The sequence below is a fragment of the Mirounga angustirostris genome, unplaced genomic scaffold (genome assembly GCF_029215605.1).
Source record: "Mirounga angustirostris isolate CCGP_5_RB_7025 unplaced genomic scaffold, mMirAng1.0.hap1 SCAF_7, whole genome shotgun sequence".
Lineage (NCBI taxonomy): Eukaryota > Metazoa > Chordata > Mammalia > Carnivora > Phocidae > Mirounga > Mirounga angustirostris.
In genome coordinates, this window is record NW_026991715.1 from 23,543,355 (window position 1) to 23,563,070 (window position 19,716).

The 19,716-nt window shown below is 44.1% G+C and overlaps 1 protein-coding gene across 1 annotated transcript in view; it reads right to left on the reverse strand.

Moving 5' to 3' along the window:
- The window catches only part of FBN2 (fibrillin 2), a 257,403-nt gene that overhangs the window by 65,498 nt on the left and 172,189 nt on the right, over positions 1-19,716 (reverse strand). Inside the window, exons 21-32 of the mRNA XM_064595850.1 lie at positions 19,447-19,584; positions 18,784-18,834; positions 17,968-18,093; positions 13,399-13,626; positions 12,766-12,891; positions 7,738-7,866; positions 6,835-6,960; positions 4,442-4,567; positions 3,607-3,729; positions 3,342-3,467; positions 2,891-3,016; positions 1,198-1,320 (exon numbers count right to left, since the gene is read on the reverse strand). Coding sequence (XP_064451920.1) covers positions 1,198-1,320; positions 2,891-3,016; positions 3,342-3,467; positions 3,607-3,729; positions 4,442-4,567; positions 6,835-6,960; positions 7,738-7,866; positions 12,766-12,891; positions 13,399-13,626; positions 17,968-18,093; positions 18,784-18,834; positions 19,447-19,584 — 1,548 coding nt within the window. The remainder of the gene's footprint in view (positions 1-1,197; positions 1,321-2,890; positions 3,017-3,341; positions 3,468-3,606; positions 3,730-4,441; positions 4,568-6,834; positions 6,961-7,737; positions 7,867-12,765; positions 12,892-13,398; positions 13,627-17,967; positions 18,094-18,783; positions 18,835-19,446; positions 19,585-19,716) is intronic.

Genomic DNA, 19,716 nt, shown 5'->3' on the forward strand with positions numbered 1-19,716 from the left:
ATGGACATGGAAAGAAGAGAATGAATTTGCACGATGTTTTGGAGTAGAAGTACTTGAACACAGTTGAATCTTTTGTAGTCTGCAGTAGTTGGCCAGAGTGATGGATGGACAAGGACAAAAAGGGGAAGACTAGAAAAGAGAAAATATGGGGCCAGAAAATAGGAATGGGGGATATGGCTGAAAAAAAAACCCCTGTGAGATTAATGATAGGAGTGACGGCCAGACCAGAACTGGGTAGCTAAGTGAACTGAATAATGCCATCAGGGAACGTTACTTAGCAAAGTTATTTGGAAAGTATGATCGTTTCTATTCACAGTCAGCTCCTACACATTAGACAAGTATAAAACAACTGAACGGCCAAGAGAGTATACTCCAGTTAACTGACAATATTGTTAACAGATCTTAAGGCTCTCCCCTTCAATGCTTACTGCTGGCTTACAAGGTTTTAGCGAGTAATCCTGGGGAGGTCAGTCGAGCTTGTTTTATTTTCTATTTTAAGTTGGCCTGGGTAATTCTAATCAGCTGGAACAATGCTTTGTTGGTAGAGCATGCACAACAGTTAAGCAGCAGTATGTGTAGCCGCGAAGGTGACAGACAGCCCCTCCACCCCCCCACCTCACAGCCAGGACAGACTTAGGAGACCCCAGCTCAGCAACTCAAAAGCCTGGAGAACGGCAACTGCCCTTCCTTCCAGTCTCCTCTGTCCCAGTCACACCTCCTGGAATCCAGCAAAACCTTTTGCTTTCTCTGGAAGAGGAATTCTATTTTCTATGAAGAAGCTGGTACTGACCAGGTACAGACTCAGATTATCTGATAAAACCTTTCCATTTCCTTCACGTGTTACACTGGGTTTTAAGTCTCACTGATTTCTGTGTGAAAAGACTGGAAAAACACATTAGTCATTTTTCATCATACATCTGTTTGGACTTCTGGCTACACATCAAATAATTTTTACTGAACAACAACACATTAAAAAGCAGATGCCAAGGCATACTGCTGTGATGTGATAATTTATGCCAAGGTTAAAGGAAACTCTTCGGCAGGAATTACCTTGCAACTAAAGATAGTCTTGGATTTTCAAGAGAATAAATGAAAGACAAGGGCATATTCCTATTCAAGTACGTGTGTTAAGGACTGCGCGAAGAGCCTCAAAGAATTTTGTGTCTTCGCAAAGGACGTTCACATCTGCAAACTCACCAATACATTTGATGCCATTTCCAACCCAGCCTTCTCTGCAACTGCACTTGAAGCTTCCTGGGACGTTGAGACAGGAGGCGTGCATGTCGCAGTTGTGAGCACCAATTTCACACTCGTCCACATCTGAGAAGGCACAGTTAATACGATGAAAATTAAACACAAAGCTAATTAATTCTGCACAGGTAAAATTTTTAAGTAAACATGGAACTATCTAAGTTGGCACGGAAAAAAAAAAAAAAACAAACCACTAACATCATTCTTATTTTTAATTTTGTAGGCACTGACAAGATTTGGAAGTTCACGATCCGAGTCAAACAAGCCCTTCTCTACTAGAGGAAACCGCCAGTCACTTTCTGGTAGGACAGAGATACTCCCCCCAGGGAGATATGTGTGTCTGTCCCTCCCCACCTCTCTGCCTGGGCCCAGACAAAACTCCATGCAGAGGGCATGTTTTATAAGATGTCAAAAGAAATCGCATTTCCAAAATAAGACTCTCCTATTCTTTCCTATTAATATTTATTACATGTTTCTCATAAAGATTAAAACAAACCTGACTTTTAAAATAAGTAATAATTCTTGTTATTTTTAGCATCAATACAGTATAGTATAGAGTATTTGAAAACTATCATTTTAGTGTGTATTCATCTTTTATTTATTTGAGAATATGTAAAAATACTCACTGGAAATTTTATCTGGAAAATGAGCAGAAGCTTTTACGGATACACACATATATACATACACGCAGATATATACATACTACATATGCGTAAACACACATGTGTATATGAACTATGTAGCTTTGATTCTCCAGAGCTCCCTAGAATAGAAAGAATAATCTTTTCTATCCAGCTCAGTGATTACATGTTGTAGGTGCTGCAATCCTGGGCGCTCCCACACATGCGTGCACACGCACAGAGCGACTGGCTTTGCTTCAACCTTCCTAGTGGTGAACACGCAGAGTACCCCCTTTTCCTCACTCGCCTGTCCCTGGAGGTGTTCACGTTAAGCGCCAGGCTGCGGTCCAAGCCACCCACCACCAGCCTTGAGCAAAATGCTACACGACAGCTTTAAATTGAACAACGAGGAAGACGTGGTCCAAAGCACTCACCTTGGGACTTCCCCGCCCGTTTTATGCAAAAGCTCAAAACTTAAATTTAACAGAGAAAGGAAACAAGAGACAAAGTGGATGGGGTGAGCAAAGAAAGAAAGTGAAGAAAGAAAAGAGAGGGTCAGCTGGGGCCAAGGCAAGAGAGGGCAAAAGCAAATAGAAAGAGAAGAGGGAAAAAGAGAGGGGAAGATGGGGGGAAAGGAAGGCAAAGGGTCTAACTAGAAGTCTGCATTAATTCTGTCCAGTCAGAAGGATTGCAAAAATAAGCAACACGTGGGACGGCTCCAGGTCTCCTGTGGGGGCCGTGGGCCTCCTAAGAAAGTGAACAGTGCAAACAGCAGCAGCGGCCCGGACCGCACGCCCCTGCCCCCACTCCGACGGCGGACCACAGCCCGCTCCGGCTGAGACACCCTGCCACCAGACAGGGGACACATCCTTCACACGTGCTCTGGGGCAGACACTCATCGCACGGTCACCACCTGGTGTGGGTCACGGTCTCACAGGGGCAAAGGAACCCATGATGTTGAAGGTTGGCCTCCGAAACAGGAGAAGCCAAAGCACACGGGGTCCTAGTTTGGGACCTACCTGTGCATCCTGTAGTCCCCTTCTTCACGGAATAACCCAGCTGACAGTGGCAGATGAAGGAGCCCTTGGTGTTCTCACATTCCCCAAACATGCAGATGTTTGAATTTAAGTCACACTCATTCACATCTAGAAAATTTATTTTCAACATTTTGGTTAGTACTTGTTCATCCTAGGAATGTGAAAGCTCTCGTTTAAACTGAAGAGCCTACTATCGAAATACACAGACTATTGTGTTAAAACATAATCTATTTGCAAGACATAGTATTATTCTCTAGAATTATGTTCAAATAGTTCTTCCGTTTCAGCTTTCCCATCCTGTAATACAGCTGCTTGAATTTTTAAAGTAAGTGAAAAAGCCTCTTCCTCCCGTGCTCGTAGGTCTGTGCACTCGTGTGTGTGTGTGTGCATGCAGATGTATGCGTGGCACCGATCCCGTCTTCATGGTACCCACCAATGCACGTTTTCATGTCCATTGAAGCCATGAAGCCGTCATAACACAGACACCTGTACTCCCCAGGAATGTTGGTACACTGGCCGCCATCACAGATGTCAGGCTTATTTTCACATTCGTCAATATCTGATGACAGAAAGTGAGCATTAAATAAAGACAAGAACGGCTCTGAGTAAGCTCAAACCCCGTGTCTGCGGTCCAGACCCCCTCCAAACACGGGGAGTGAGATTTGGGAGGTAACACCGGGGAGCTGTCCGCGGCGTACCTGCGCACGACCTCCCGTCGGGCATCAGGGCGTAGCCCTCGCCGCAGCTGCATTCATAGCTGCCTTCTGAATTCGTGCACCGGGTGTCGCAGCCTCCATTCATGATCATACACTCGTCGATATCTGTGAAAACAACATTGCGACCCCGTGACTTATCAGACCTGCTTCCTTCAAAACAACAACAACAAAAAAAAAATAAGGAAGGGAGATTTTCTTCTCTTTAAACAGATAATGCTTAGGGGCGCCTGGGTGGCTCAGCTGGTTAAGCGACTGCCTTCGGCTCGGGTCATGATCCTGGAGTCCCGGGATCGAGTCCCGCATCGGGCTCCCTGCTCGGCGGGGAGCCTGCTTCTCCCTCTGACCCTCCCCCCTCTCATGTGCTCTCTCTCATTCTCTCTCTCTCTCAAATAAATAAATAAAATCTTTAAAAAAATAAAAATAAAATAAAATAAATAAATAAACAGATAATGCTTAAATGGCTTTGGATTTCTCTCCCCGCTATTGGGTTGGTTTATCTTTATACGATCGCGGTGTCTCTTAGCTCTTTCTACTTCCTTTTAGATAAGCATTCTATTGGACATGTAGCCCCAGGAGCCTAAGATTACAGAACTCAGAAATGCAGTGGTGATGGAGTTTAGAGTGTTTTCCATGATAAAACCAGAGACTCCTCTGCAAAACCACAAAACGATGGCATCCTACAGCTCTGTCCCCATTCTGAGAATCGTATTTAGGACAAAGGACTTCCACTGGCTTCATTATAGTGAGTTCGGTGCCAGGAGCTGACCTAGCCTGATTTGAGAAACGCAAGTTGCAGACCCGCTTGGTGGACGCTGACCTGTACAACCCTGCCGATCTGGCGTGGCCTGGTACCCGGGATTACAGGAGCACTGATAGGTTCCAATCATGTTCACACATTTCCCATTTCTACAGAGATTGTCACTCAGGGAGCATTCATTTATATCTATAAAAAGATACACAGCATTAATGTCTTTGCCGTAACCGTATCATTTAAAGTACCAAGGAATGTTGCACGTGACTACTGGTCCCCACGGTGGTTTGCGTACTTTTCGGGGAAATAAGATGATCTCCTGGGGTGTTCAAAGGAAATACTGCAATCTGTATTTCTATCTAAGACGGTACCATCCAGTACAACTCTGTACACTGATGGGACTGTTCCGTATCTCTGCTATCCAGTACATAGCTGCTATTGAGCATTTGAAGCATGAACAAAATGATTAAGGAACTGAAATTTAAAAACATTTTTTAATTTAATTTTTTTAAAAATAATCTCTTTGCCCAACATGGGGCTCAAACTCACAACCCCCAAATCAAGAGTCACATGGTCTACCAACGCAGCCAGCCCGGTGCCCCAGGAATTACATTTTTAATGTTACCAAATTTTAATTAAATTTAAGTAGCCACATCTGGGTTGTGAACATGAGACCATGTACATGTAGCATATGCCAGAAATAAAACTCACTAATATTTAATATACGAATTTACACTGGCATGCTCACCTGGCCTTTATTAGATGGTCAAGAGTTGCCTGAATAATGTGGAGGATCCTGAGGGAAGAAGGCTGGTTCCCCAAGCCACAGGGCCTGATACCAGGGCCTGCACTGTTTGTGTGTTTCCATCTTACTGTGTTTAGTGTGCCTCGACAGGTGGATCTACATCACCTACTTTAAAATCAACTAACCCTTATAAGATAGGCAGGTGCCTTATAAAAAACTTCTGCAAAGGTCTGTGGAATCAAGTAGTGCTATTACTGCAATTATAAGAAAACAGCAAGAAAACAGTAGCATATAAGCTACTCGTGAGACACAACGTAAGGTAGAAACAATGACAATATCATTGGGTAAAATTAGACCTTCATCCCAGATTCTCAAAATTACCAAGAAGACTACGTGACATGTGGATTTATATCTATGATCATGAAATGCATATTTCATTAAATGTGCAAAAATATGCATCTTATATTATATAATACACTTGTAAGGGGTACTTTTTTTTAGCTATAGGATCCATGAAAACTAACAAAATAAATTCGAGTTAGAAACAGGTCTCTGATTCACTGAATCACAAAGATGAACAAATATTCTGTAATCATCTTTATGAAAAAGTTTTAGTACCACTATTGAAATGAAATAAAAATATTTAAGGGTGCCTGGGTGGCTCAGTTGGCTAAGCGCCTGCCTTTGGCTCAGGTTATGATCCCAGGGTCCTGGGATCGAGCCCCGTGTCGGGCTCCCTGTTTAGCGAGGAGTCTGCTTCTGCTTCTGCCTTTGCCCCTCCCCGCTGCTCATGCCTTCTCTCTGGCTCTCTCTCTTTCTCAAATAAATAAAATCTTAAAAAAAAAAAAAACTTTAAAATTTTTTCAGTTTACCTTTTAAAAATGTCTGTTTAGTGTATGATTTAAGATTCACCTAATATATTAGCAGAACAATATAAATAGGGTTTATAAATAAATACATGTCTAGTGGAAAGGTGTGCTCAAATTCTGTTTTGAAATGGGGGTGTGCCATCTGCTCTGTTTTAAACCGTTTTTACTTGCTGACACTTGCAAGAAAGATTTTCTGTGAAGAAAATGTTTCCTGACCACATCAAGGTTTTAAAACCAACACACCAGAGCTCAGGAGTCCCAGAGGCCTCCGTATACATATGAAAAGCTGTCGGATGGAATACTCCAAGACCAGCAAGACCAGCTGGTGTTCTCACGGCACCCCTGCCACCCCCCACCCCTCAGCTCTGTCAGCGAAGAGACCAGGATCTTTCTGTGACAGGAAGGTGACGAGGGAGCTCACGTGCTCCCACACACAGGAGCAGACCCCGTGATGACAGACACGGGGGTGCTGAATGAATGGCAGGGAGACGCACAGGGGAATGCACAGGTGAGCCCTCAGGGAACAGCCCTTCCAACAGCAGCAGCTTCCCCAGCCCATCGTCTGTGGAGGAGGGACCTACGTGGCCTGACACAGGGTCCACCACAGGCATGCCTATCATCAAACAGTGGGTCACCAGGACAATGCCGGCTCCTTTGAGTGTGTCACTGAGGCATTCTCTAAGGACACAGCCCGAATCCAAATAAAGGGGCTCTGACTTTCCAACTTTGAACCAGCTAGATTGCACGTGCCCAAAACAACAAATTTGTTAGAATTGACCGCTGATCTTTAGGATCTCCACCAGGTGAGCTGGGTGGGTTTATGTGCTGAGGAGACAAAAACTCACCCACACAGTCCTCACGTGACGGTGACAGCTCGTGTCCCAATGGACAGTCACACTGAAAGCTGCCCTCAGTGTTCACACAGGTGCCACCCCTACAAAGGAGAGGGTTACGTTCACATTCGTCAATGTCTGAAAGGTAAAAACGTGAGATCCATTAAAGAACTCTGAGGGGAAAACATTCACGTATACAGCATGGGGGGAAAAATGATCATCTGAGGTACGTGGGACTCAAACGTAAGAGACAGGTTTCAGAGGAGGTTTGGATAATGTTCTCCTCACTTTTTCTACTACCAGTAAATAAATGGTAAGCTTTTTTCTTAAAGACAGTGAGTTGTCAGGGAACTGACTTGCATGAAACAAGCAGACTCACAAGAGATAAAAATAAATAATATTTGTTTCACATCACCCTAAATTCCAGGCACCATATATTGCTATCCATACCACTAATCAAAGTAAAGGAAAAATCACAGACTGATCATCACCTTTTATGTCCCGTGTGGTGAGTCCTGTAAGTCACTAAATATGGACCAAAAGGTAGGCAGTACCAAGGGATTGTAATAACACACAAAAAAAGAAATAACATGGGATTTGAGTGGCTGAATATAAATTTGGGGTCACCCCCCAAGGTCATGCAATGTTAAGTGAATCCCTTGTGGGTATAAGTCTGTGCTGATTTTAGATTCTATGAACAAACAGAACCCAGTCTCAGTATCTCACTGCCACCGAGGCACCAAGAGGCTGGGGCTCCCCGAGAGTTATCTCGGAGCAGATTTCCTGTCTGACATTGAAATCTGTTCTCTTGCTCACCACGGCACCTGGCCAAGCATGCTGCTAACGGCTCGGAGACAGGCCAAGGTCGAGCTCCCTGGTTTGGAGACTGGACGGGAAGAGCTGAGGCACACTTACCCATGCAGTTCTTCATCATCATGAACCCACTTTCGTAGCCTTCGAAGCACTCACACTCGAAGCTGCCTGGCATGTTGACACAGATGCCTCTTCCACAGAGGTCAGGAGAAATCCTGCACTCATCAATGTCTAAGTCACGGGGTTGAAAAGAAATGAAAAAAATCGCATGAGAGGAGCAGGTACTGAAGAGCAGTGGGGCAGGTGCGGCCTTCCCGGGGAAGGTGCAGCCCCTGGGAGGTGCCGGCGAAGTCAGCGGCTAGCAGGAAGAAGCTCCGCGTGCCCGAGATCAGCTCGAGGCAAACGGGGCCCTGGGCACATTCCTTTCCCCAACTGCCAAAACTGTCACGGCCAACGGGCAGGTGTGCCTTGGCCTTTAAGAATTCTGGAATTGTGGATTTCTCTTTGTGGCTTAGAAGTGGTAACAGAGGGATGAGCAGAGCAACTGCGGTATGAGCCAGACAAGGCAGGTGGCAGATGAGGACGCAGTGGACACGTGGAATGAAGTCCTGGGCACGCAGTGGGGTGGCTGGTGACCAGCACACCCAGCCAGCCTCAGAGGCAGACGTGGCCCCCCAACTTCTAGCTAGACAGTGTACATATATGGCGGAGCTGTGAAATATGCTCCGGGGTCTGTTTTTCTGTCACGTTCAGATGTGGAGGGGCTACTGATGGATTTCTCAAAATAAAAATAAAGAAAAATGATGTGTTCGTCGCTCTACATACTACGGAAAATAAGACTCTTCAACGGCAGCTTTTATGTTATCAGAAACAAGATTCTCTGAGGAATATCCCATGCTCGTAACTGAGATTTTTTTCATAGAGAAGTCATGTCTATAAATATAATTGAGAAAACATGATGTATTTAAAAAAATTTTTTTTTGGTCAGGAAAGTTTTGGTAAGAAAAAATGCCTTTGCTGGCATCTCTTCATTTTGGTGAATTTTAATTCTGAAGTTCTTCTATCACAGGATTTATCAGGGGGTAACTTGTACATGCTCTCTTGGGTGTCTCAGTCTCAGAACGTCAAATGCTTTCTCCCAGCATTTGGTCTTTATTTATTTCCCAAATTACAGGCAATACTGAAGATATGCTTTTAAACAAAATTCTTAACACCATTCACTGATTCAATTAGGCAGCTAACACTATGCATATTGATTCTCTTGCTTGTTGTCTATCGGTATCTAGAAGCTGGTAGTTAGAGATGTTTGAAGAATAGAGAATGAACTCACTGGCAGAGCACAGACATGTTCTGGCTGATGTGATGTGCTGGTTGCTGCAGTGTGGAGTGTGGACTCTGGAAGCAGACACCTAGGTACCAATCCTAGTTCTATCATCTACTGGGTGAAGAGGCTTGGGAAAATCATTTCATTTCTGTGTGCCTCAATTTCCACATCTGTAAAATGGGGAGTATAGTACAACCCACCTGCTAGGATTAAGTGAACCAGTATTTGTCAAGCGCTGAGAACAGTGCCTGTCTCATACAAAGTGCTGTATCCATGGAAACGGTTTTCTGCTAAAAACTGGTATTTTGGGAGGAGGTGGCTTTGAACTGGTCCTTTGAACAGAAATTCTAACCTTAGGGGGCTCCTGGGTGGCACAGTTGGTTGAGTGACCGACTCTTGGTTACAGCTCAGGTCATGATCTCAGGGACTTGAGATCAAGCCCCTCACTGGACTCTAAGCTCAATGAAGAGTCTGCTAAAGTTCCTCTGTCCCTCTGCTCCTCCCCAGGCTCAAGCGCACACTCTCTCTCTCTCTAAAATAAATAAATACATCTTAAAAAAAAAAGAAATTCTAACTTTAAAGATGTGGAATGAATAGGACAAGACATAAAGTGCACAGGTGAAGAAAAGTAATGCATTTCAGAGAACAGTCCATTGCAGAGTGCCTGGATGGCAGAGGTTGATAGAGCAAGGACAGGTAGGATGCGTGTGATTAGTGAGGGTGCCAAAAGAACACGGGCTTTAAATGTTGTGAAGAACGGCGGCCAACAGTGTCCCGCTGTCCTGTCATGTTATACACCACAACACTGCAGTGTGACCAACAAATGTCTCTCTTACACAGTTAAAGGCGGCGAGTTTCAGAGTCATTAAGTAACTTGGCTAATTTCACACCAAAAACTGGAAGAACCCTGTCTTCATCCAGGTTTAAAACTGTGAGTCACTGAAAGTTGCTTTGTGGGCAGTAACACATGGTGGTTGGTGAACATGAAGGATCAATGGCATGGAAGACCCTGGAAGAATCTGCCATGCAGTGAATACTGCCACGTGTTGCCCAGTTCCCCGTTTAGGAAGGAAGGACTTACTCACCTTTCCCCTGCTGCTTCTGGGGGGCTTTGGGGCACAAAGCCCTGAGATGTAAACTATCTTCCAGAAATGCCTCAGCTAAGAGGAACATTCCTCATACTCACACCCCTTCTCTGGGCAGATGTATCCAAAGACTGACCATACAGGTCCACAGACACCTAGTCTTGTTGCCCTAAGACAGTTCTGACGGGCCATCCTAGATCCAGAGCTCCCGGTGGGGTGGGCTGAGGGCCACACTGGGACTGATGGCCGCCCGGCCCACTTCTGCTTTCTTCCGTTCCCTCCCCGAGGTGTCGATCCCAAGAGCAATCCCTAGTAAACCTTCTGTAGGCTAATCTCTGCTCAGAGTCTATTTCCTGAGGAGCTGAGATGGCACCTACAAGAGTCTTGAAGAAAGAACAAAGAGTATGGTACTTGGAACAACCACTGCGATGGAAAATATACATAACTTCTTCCTTGTCCGAGACAGGGAGAGACCAAAACTAGATCTGAGGCCTCGATCCTGAGTGAAATGATGCTATTGCTATAGACAAGGAGGTCGCTAGGCAGAGGAAGGGTGGGGATGGGACAAAGGGAGGCTAAAGTGAAGAGGCGCTGCGGGATGGCAGATGCAAGTGTGGCACTGAGGCAGAGGAGAGGACAGAGCCTGCCTGTGCAGGCAGGGGGCCATAGGCAGCTGTGAGAGGCGGAGGACTCTGGAAAATGCCAAGGGCAGGAAGAATCTGTGAAGATGAACAAAGACACATCACTGGCACAGATGGATGACCGAGACAGGGAAGGACCACAGAGACCAAGAGAGAAGAAAATCGAGGAGGGGATGCGGCCAGCAGAGAGGTCATGGAGAGTATGCACCAAGAGAAAGGTATTTTTTCAACCTGACAAAGGTGTTCTGTGAGAGAATGTATATGTGCCTCCACGAGGGAGGGCAGAAGTCAAAATTACATGGATGTAGAAAGCAAACGGCTCTTCAGGAGAGAGAGGTGAGAGATAAAAGCAGGGCAACGGGGTGGCAGCATGAGGGACAAGATGGCGGAGGAAACGCGTGAACTTGTTTTCAGGTCCCAGGAAAGCAATAGGAAAGGGAGGGAAGTGCTGCAGAAAGAGGAGGGAGCCTGCTGACAAGGGCTGGAGCAGGTGCAGCAAGGGGGAGGGCATGCGGAGGAGCGGAAAACCGTGGAACATGAAATCTCACTGCCCGAGGGGGGGGTGGTGCGAGCAGGGATCTGGCCGTGAGAGTGGATGTCAAGAAAGAAGAGTGGCAGTGAGCAGGGGCCTGAGAGGGCGTGCGGGTCAGAGGAGGTCTACAGGTGGAGTGGAGAGTCAGTCAGGGATGTAAGAGGTGAATGGTGTTGCTGAGCAGCCGTGAGTCCAGCTGAAGGAGAAGGAATGAGGTCAGAAGCCTGAGAGCCAAGCAGGAAAGCCACGTAGGGGGTGAGGATCTGGGGCAGCAGGGGAGGCGGAAAGTTCAGAAATGCTCCAGGGATGGTCGAGGCGGGCGGCGACCTGGGGACTCCAGTACCTTCCACAATAGAGAGTGAGGAAGGAGTCAGAAGCACATTTCAGTGGCGATCAGCAGGGGTGAGGGCAGAGGGAAGGAAAAAGCCCAACGGGGGGATGAATAAAGAGAGTTGTGAAAATAAGATCTTGGAGATACAGTTCAAGAGTCTGGAATAATTTATTTAATGTCATAGAAAACTCTGGACTTCCTATCTTGTCAAACTAAAGGGAACAGGTATGGACAGGGATACATGGATGGCGACTGGAACATAATTACTGAGGAAACTCTTCACAGATGAGGCAAATAAGTTACAACTGCTCTACTACGAACTTTCACATTCTTTTTTTTTTTTTAAAGATTTTATTTATTTATTTGAGAGAGAGAATGAGATAGAGAGCATGAGAGGGGGGAGGGTCAGAGAGAGAGGCAGACTCCCTGCCGAGCAGGGAGCCCGACGTGGGACTCGATCCCGGGACTCCGGGATCATGACCTGAGCGGAAGGCAGTCACCCAACCAACTGAGCCACCCAGGTGCCCCAAACTTTCACATTCTTAAGAGATATTATGTATCATTTAGACAATGAGCGCTTGCTCTAGTGTATTCATCCTCCCGGAAATCCTACTTTTCTGTTGTTCCTCAGGTAAAACAGCATTTTCATGCTGTGGTGCGGCTCTCACAAGAGCTGGTTTGGAGAAGTGATTATTATTATTTTTTTTGATTTGAGACAGAGAGAACGAGAGAGAGAGAGAGCACATGAGAAGGGGGAGGGTCAGAGGGAGAAGCAGACTCCCCACCGAGCAGGGAGCCCGACGCGGGACTCGATCCAGGGACTCCAGGATCATGACCTGAGCCGAAGGCAGTCGCCCAACCAACTGAGCCACCCAGGCGCCCTTATTATTTTTTTTTTTTAAAGATTTTATTTATTTGTGAGAGAGAGAATGAGAGACAGAGAGCGCGAGAGGGAGGAGGGTCAGAGGGAGAAGCAGGCTCCCCGCCGAGCAGGGAGCCCGATGCGGGACTCGATCCCGGGACTCCAGGATCACGACCTGAGCCGAAGGCAGTCGCTTAACCGACTGAGCCACCCAGGCGCCCCTTGGAGAAGTGATTTAAGAGCAGGGAATAAAACCCAAGGAGCCAAACGTGGGCTTTTTCCGAAGGCAGTACTTTGCAACAGAGCGAGAGAGGAGAGCCCGGGGCCGCCAGAGCCAGCAAAAGAGCGGGCTTACCCGTGCAGTTTCTTTCCTCCATGTCCAGGGCAAATCCGCTGTTACAACGGCACTTGAAGCTGCCGACTGTATTTCGGCACTTGCCGTAAGCGCACATCCCGGGGAAAGCTTTGCATTCATTGATGTCTGAAAGCAGAACAAAGCAGGAATGGAGAGCCAGCTGACTGGGAAGTGTGGGTCCCTCGGTGAAAGCTGACAAGCTATCACGATGGAAAATAATGTTCCCAAGTCCAAACGGGGGCCCTCGACATCGTCAGTGATCACGTGGATGCCACGGAGAAAGTTTCAACCCTTTTCAGTGAAGGGTTCCGATCTCTTTCTTTCTGACCGTTCATTTGGTAAGGTTTTGGGGGGGGGGGTAGGGAGCTTTCTGCTGCATCAGGGCTGCATCTGGTCAGCAGAGACACAGTGTGGAAGGATGTATGAAAAGTGAGATTAGTGGCGTGTTTTACATCTTTACTTCAGTACCGGCCCATATAGGTGATTCATATTCCTGGGCCAAAAGGTCGGCCACAATTCACGTTTAACAAAGAAAATAAAGTGGCAAATTACATGCATGAAGCAAAACCAAATCGGAGAGAAAGTGGGAGGTGAGCTTTGGTGCAGAGAGGTCAACGCGACCCTGAAAGTTACCTTTGTAAAATGGCCGCCCCGTAAGAACGTCCCCTCTGTTAGCAAAGCCCGGCCCCCGGGGGCACAGGGTCTCATACTCCTTGGTGCCAGGTTTGGGGCATTCCTCACACTCCGTGCCCCAGGCTGCCCCAACCGCACAGCAGCAGGCATCCATGCGAAACTTTCCAGGAACAGGATGGACACATTCATCTTCATCCCACTTCAAATAACACTGCTCCATGCGGATGTCTACACGGCAAGTGAAATCACAGTTTGAGATGAAGGTGTCACGTTCATTGACCATTCATATACTGAGTTTCAGCTCAGCACCTGGCATGATGCCGAGCTCTGGAAATACGATAATGGGTGAAAGACAGAGTCCCTGACCTCCTGGAATGGACTCCATACAGTCACCTGAAGAGAACAAAGGTGGGTTCCTCAGTATTACTTTATTTTCACAAGACACCTTCAGGAAGGAAAGATTCCCTTGTGACCAGACGCCTTCCTATCATCATCCATGATCCCTTTTGTGTATTGCTCATTTCAGAAAGAATAAGATTACTTTAGTGACAGATTCTTTTTTTTTTTAATTCTTATGTTAATCCCCATACATTACATCATTAGTTTTAAATGAAGTGTTCCATGATTCATTGTTTGTGCATAACACCCAGTGCTCCATGCAGAATGTGCCCTCCTCAATACCCACCACCAGGCTAATCCATCCTCCCACCCCCCGCCCCTCTAGAACCCTGTTTGTTTTTCAGAGTAGTGACAGATTCTTGTTGTTCACTGAATTGCTTAAAGTGGCTTGCAACCAGTTCTGTCCTGTCCCAGTCAGAAGCAGTAAATGATCAACTGTAATCCATCTGCCAACTTGGGACAACTACTAAAACAGCTTTACAAAGGAAAAAAAAAATGTTTTTGCATTTAAAGTTATTTTTTTTCTGTCAAATTTACCTTTGGTATGGTTTTTGTCCTGCATTATGTAAATTTGCCCTAGTCAGGGGCCAAATTATTTGCTTACATGTCACATTTTCCCTTCAATCTTGAAATATACCAGGATCTTAGAAGACTGACAAGAGTCACAAGATAGGATAAATTAGCATGGTCGGTAAATAACACATTTAACTGTTAGTCAACAGAGCTGTTGGTCCAACTACAGTCAAACATTTGGCTGTATGGATAATGAGATAAAAAAGGTTTTCTTTAATCAAATAATATGTTTTATTTGATGAAAGCCTTTCAAGACATTCAATCTTTTCCTAAACCTGAAATTGCTGAACAGAGTATGGCATCCCTAATGGAAATATAGACATAAACAAATAAATGTGTTTACTATTTTAGTCACTGTCAATACTGATTCTTTCAAGTGCTCAAGCCGCATCAACTTGAGCAACCTCCTTTAGCTTACAGTCACGTCCATTTCCAAGGATGGTAATTAAAAAGTCCTATTTTTAAAGAAAGAAATCACTGTGGTAAATTTACATTTTGACTTGGTAGACTGAATACAGGTATTCACAGTAGGTATTCTGCCTCAGGTATCCGCACCATCACCAGCCCCAAAGCCATGCTCTCTACCAGTGTGAGGTACAACAGTAATCTCCGGAGCCTCATGACCTCAAGGCACCCAGTGGCCACTCCCAGTCCCAGCCAACCCCATCCAACACTGTCACTAAGGATCTTCACAAGATACACAAGTTTTATTTAGGTACCCTGAGAACTGTGGACTAAGTCAAACTTTTTCTGAGGTCACTGATGTAATTTGCTCAAGAAGTGAGATTAGCTAGGAGGGTATTATGTTGAGTGAAATAAGTCAAACAGAGAAAGACATGTATCATATGATCTCACTGATATGAGGAATTCTTAATCGCAGGAAACAAACTGAGCGTTGTTGGAGTGGGGGGTGGGGTGGGAGGGATGGGGTGACTGGGTGATAGACACTGGGGAGGGTATGTGCTCTGGTAAGCGCTGTGAATTGTGCAAGACTGTTGAATCTCAGATCTGTACCTCTGAAACAAATAATGCAATATATGTTAAGAAAAAAAAAAAGAAGAAGAAGGTAGCGGGAGGGGAAAAATGAAGCGGGGGAAATCGGAGGGGTAGACGAACCATGAGAGATGATGGACTCTGAAAAACAAACAGGGTTCTAGAGGGGAGGGGGGTGGGAGGATGGGTTAGCCTGGTGATGGGTATTGAGGAGGGCACATTCTGCATGGAGCACTGGGTGTTATGCACAAACAATGAATCATGGAACACTACATCTAAAACTAATGATGTAATGTATGGGAATTAACATAAGAATAAAAAAAACAAAACAAAAAAACAAACAAAAAAAAAAGAAGTGAGATTAGCTAAAAACAAAACAAAACAAAACACCCCCAAAATCATTTGAACTTAATATGTAAAGAGTTATGAGAGCCTGGCAGAGTAATCCTGTGTCTTTGCTACACAGATCCGTATCAATATTTGCCTCAGTAATCAAAACACTGCACACTGACCACATTATGGCCTGGGAATGTTTTTACTGACTTGGGCAGAAATTAAAATATGTATTTGGAAACCTCTGGATAGTTCATGAGCTCTAGAGTTTGCTGCGGTCCTCACTATGCCTTACTACCACTTCCCTCATTTATGTTACCTGCCTGGCCCCTGAGAGGATTTGAATTTGGACCCCTGATCTAGATCAGTTCCTATCAGAGCAGTTTATCTCTACTTTTCTTCTCAGGATATTTTATATGTCTAAATGTCAGTCTCTTCTCGAAACCTCCTCACATCCCCAGCCGCAATTCATTTTGTACCATAACTCGAGTAGTGACAAAAACATTTACCCAAGTACCTGGATGAAAACTCTAATACATCCTTTTGGAACATTATAAAAGGTGTGATTTCGAGTGATATTATTGGGAATTTATTTTGTTGAGTAATAATCTACAATCACATATATCTTCACATATAACATCTTTTTGTTACTGAAGGCTATTTGATATTATTAGTCATTTGACCATACTGACGATATTATTTAGCATCTTCAAAAGATACTTTACTTTTTTCTAAACTTTTTAGATAATTTAACAATAAAAATCTGAAAAGAATTTTTATTATTGGACTTTTGGATATTATAATTTCTTCTTTTTCCTGTGTTTTTTTAAATTTAAATTCAATTCGCCAACATATAGTACATCATTTTTTGATGTAGTGTTCAATGATTCATTAGTTGCGTATAACACCCAGTGCTCATCACAGCACATGTCCTCCTTAATGTCCATCTCCCAGATATTATAATTTCTAATCAATTCCACATGACTTCATAGCCATACTTTGTATCCTAATTTAAATATACTATTAAAAATTAGCTTAAAATGAAATTCATGTTAATTATAATGACTCTGTACGGTGTTGCAAATATCTTGTACTATTAATTTTAAAATTCACTGATACGTGTGGGGTACCTGGGTGGCTCAGTCAGTTAAGTGTCCGCCTTCGGCTCAGGTTGTGATCCTAGGGTCCTGGGATTGAGCCCCATGTAGGGCTCCCTGCTCACCTGGGAGCCTGCTTCTCCCTCTCCCTCTGCCCCTCCCCCCTGCTCGTGTTTGCTCTCTCTCTCTAATAAATGAGTAAAAGATTTTTAAAAAAATAAAATAAAAATCACCAATTCATTTAAATACCTTAAAGATCTTTGAATATAACACTGTCATTACTCATGCTTTGTCTACAAGCTTAAATTTCAAATACAAACCTATATACAGTTATTTTACAAACTAAAACTTACTGTTCCAATGCATATTGGAAAAAAAAAACCCTTAAGTAAATAAAACATTATTTAGATACAATATATAATTAAGGAAAGTTTCTTTTTCAATCATTAAACTCAGATTTAGTTAAGCATGACCCTGATAATGATAAAGTCAACTAGGCATTTCTGCTTTTATTTTTATGTGTTTAAGTAATCTCTACACCCAACATGGGGCTCAAACTCATGACTGTGAGATCAAGTCACATGCTCCAAGAACTGAGACAGCCAGGCACCTCTCAAGTAGGCATTTCTATACTAAAGATGTTGAAAAAAAGAGCTTCCTCATTTTAGATCTTTACAAAAAGGAGCATTAAGAAAATTTAAACTCTAAGGTGATAAAGGAATGTCTAGGATCAAGCAATGTTTTCAAAGAGAGACAACAACCTTGCCTATGACCTCCCCCACTGTCTTATTTAAGAGTGCAGCTGCAATGAACTGATAAATGTTGACCCCAAACACTAGTTTCCAATTTTTCTTTTATGTTCAAAATATACATAGTTCTCTTATCCCATTGACCAATGTGAAAGACTGAAACTACCTAAAATATCTGATTAAAGAAACTAACTTTTTGAGAGAGTTTTTGAGCAGGACCAACTTCCTATATTATACAGAATCCATGTCATTTAAACACATTCACTTTAAAAATATACTCTAGTGATTCCCCCCAACCAAATATTTCATTTAAAGCCAGTTTTCCAGCTATAGACCCAATGATTTTGAAGTGGTCAATGCCCAAGAAATAAGAAAAATTCATCCCTGGTTTCATGCGTAATAATACATAAAGATATGAATCTTACCCAAACACACACGGCCAGTTCCATCCAACGTAAGGCCTTCGGGGCACTCACAGTGAAAAGATCCTTTGCTATTGACACAGTGTCCATTTGGACAAACGCCAGGAAATACCTCACACTCGTTAACGTCTGCAGGGAAATAAAGTGAGCAGAGGGATAAAGATGTTAGAAATAGAAAAAGCAGGTGTAGTCTTCCCATATAGCATATTCAATCTGTAATACAATCTGGATTATTACTTGAGTCGAACAGAAATATTCCACAACGCAACCACCGGATGTCCTAGGTACCAGCTGTGAAAATGACCACGGCCTTGCCCATCCATAAAACAGCCCAGACATGCTCCTCTCCCAGCTGTTTTGTGCCTTTATGCCTAATGATGGCCCCATGAAAAAAAAATTTTTTTAAAGATTTTATTTATTTGACAGAGACACAGTGAGAGAGGGAATACAAGCAGGGGGAGTGGGAGAGGGAGAAGCAGGCTTCCTATGCAGCAGGAAGCCTGATGCGGGGCTTGATCCCAGGACCCCCCTGATACGGGGCTCGATCCCAGGGATCATGACCTGAGCCGAAGCCAGATGCTTAACGACTGAGCCACCCAGGCACCCCGTCCTGATGCAAAATTACCCAACAGCATAAAAAAGGAGAAATGGGGAACTCTAAGCTGTTTTCCGAGAATATTAGTCTAAAGCATTTGTTGAGTACATTGAGTATTTTTATTACAATTTCAAGGCTTTTAAAAATGATAAATATCTCCAAAGTGAATGTTCATTTTGCCTACTGCTCTAACGACTTACAGTATCATCCAAGTATACACTCACCTTCACAAGAAACACCTTTAATCCTGGCAAACCCTCTTGGGCAAGCTGTATCTATGAGAACAAGAGGACACATTTTTACTTCATTATAAGAGAAAATGTAACTGTTTCAAGTTCAAGAAACAGTACAGTGGAATCTAAGTTGAACTGAATAGAAACCACAAGCTGGGGTCTTAGAGCCCAAGGACTCCAGGTGCTCTCCATTCAATTCAGGATGGTACATGACACACTGTGTTAACTCCCGTCAGGGTTGACCCATATGGAGATTCTCAGTTTTCCTACCATTCACTTTTGTTTTCACGATGTCAGCTGAATTACAAGTAAGCTTTACTTACTTACATATAGGTTTAAAGGAAAGAGACATCACATTCTATATGGACATGCGCAAACAAGGACACTGGAGAATACTGACAGTCACCCAGCAGCTAAATTCCAGAAATTCCCTTTCTCGTCTAAAATGCTCAGAAGGTCTGCTTACAGTAAAAGGATAAACCAAATACATATTTCAACAAGTGAATAAATTTCACCAGAGAAGACATTTTAGGGAGGGTAATGATCTTACAGTCTTCGTCACTCCAGAAATACATAGGGAAACAGGTGCCCGCCTAGCTGAAGCAACAGCTTTCCAGTGAGAAGCCCAGAAGGAGCTCCTGGGCAGGCTCCTACCTAGTTCACACCGTTCGCAGGGGCTCCCCCAGGCAGCTCCGAGTGTGGCACAGCATTCCGATTTCAGCGTAGCTCCATTAATGTTCACCTCACAGCGGTTGTCCTGGATGTTGAGCCAACACGTCCCTTTCAGGCTGTCTGAAGAGGAATAGGGAGGGATGGGGAGCTCTCATCTCTGAAGAGAATGTAATTCACTCTTGTACAACAAAGGCAATTCTTACAGTATTTAACAAAAGCATTATTTTAACAATGTTTTAACGTATATTCTTT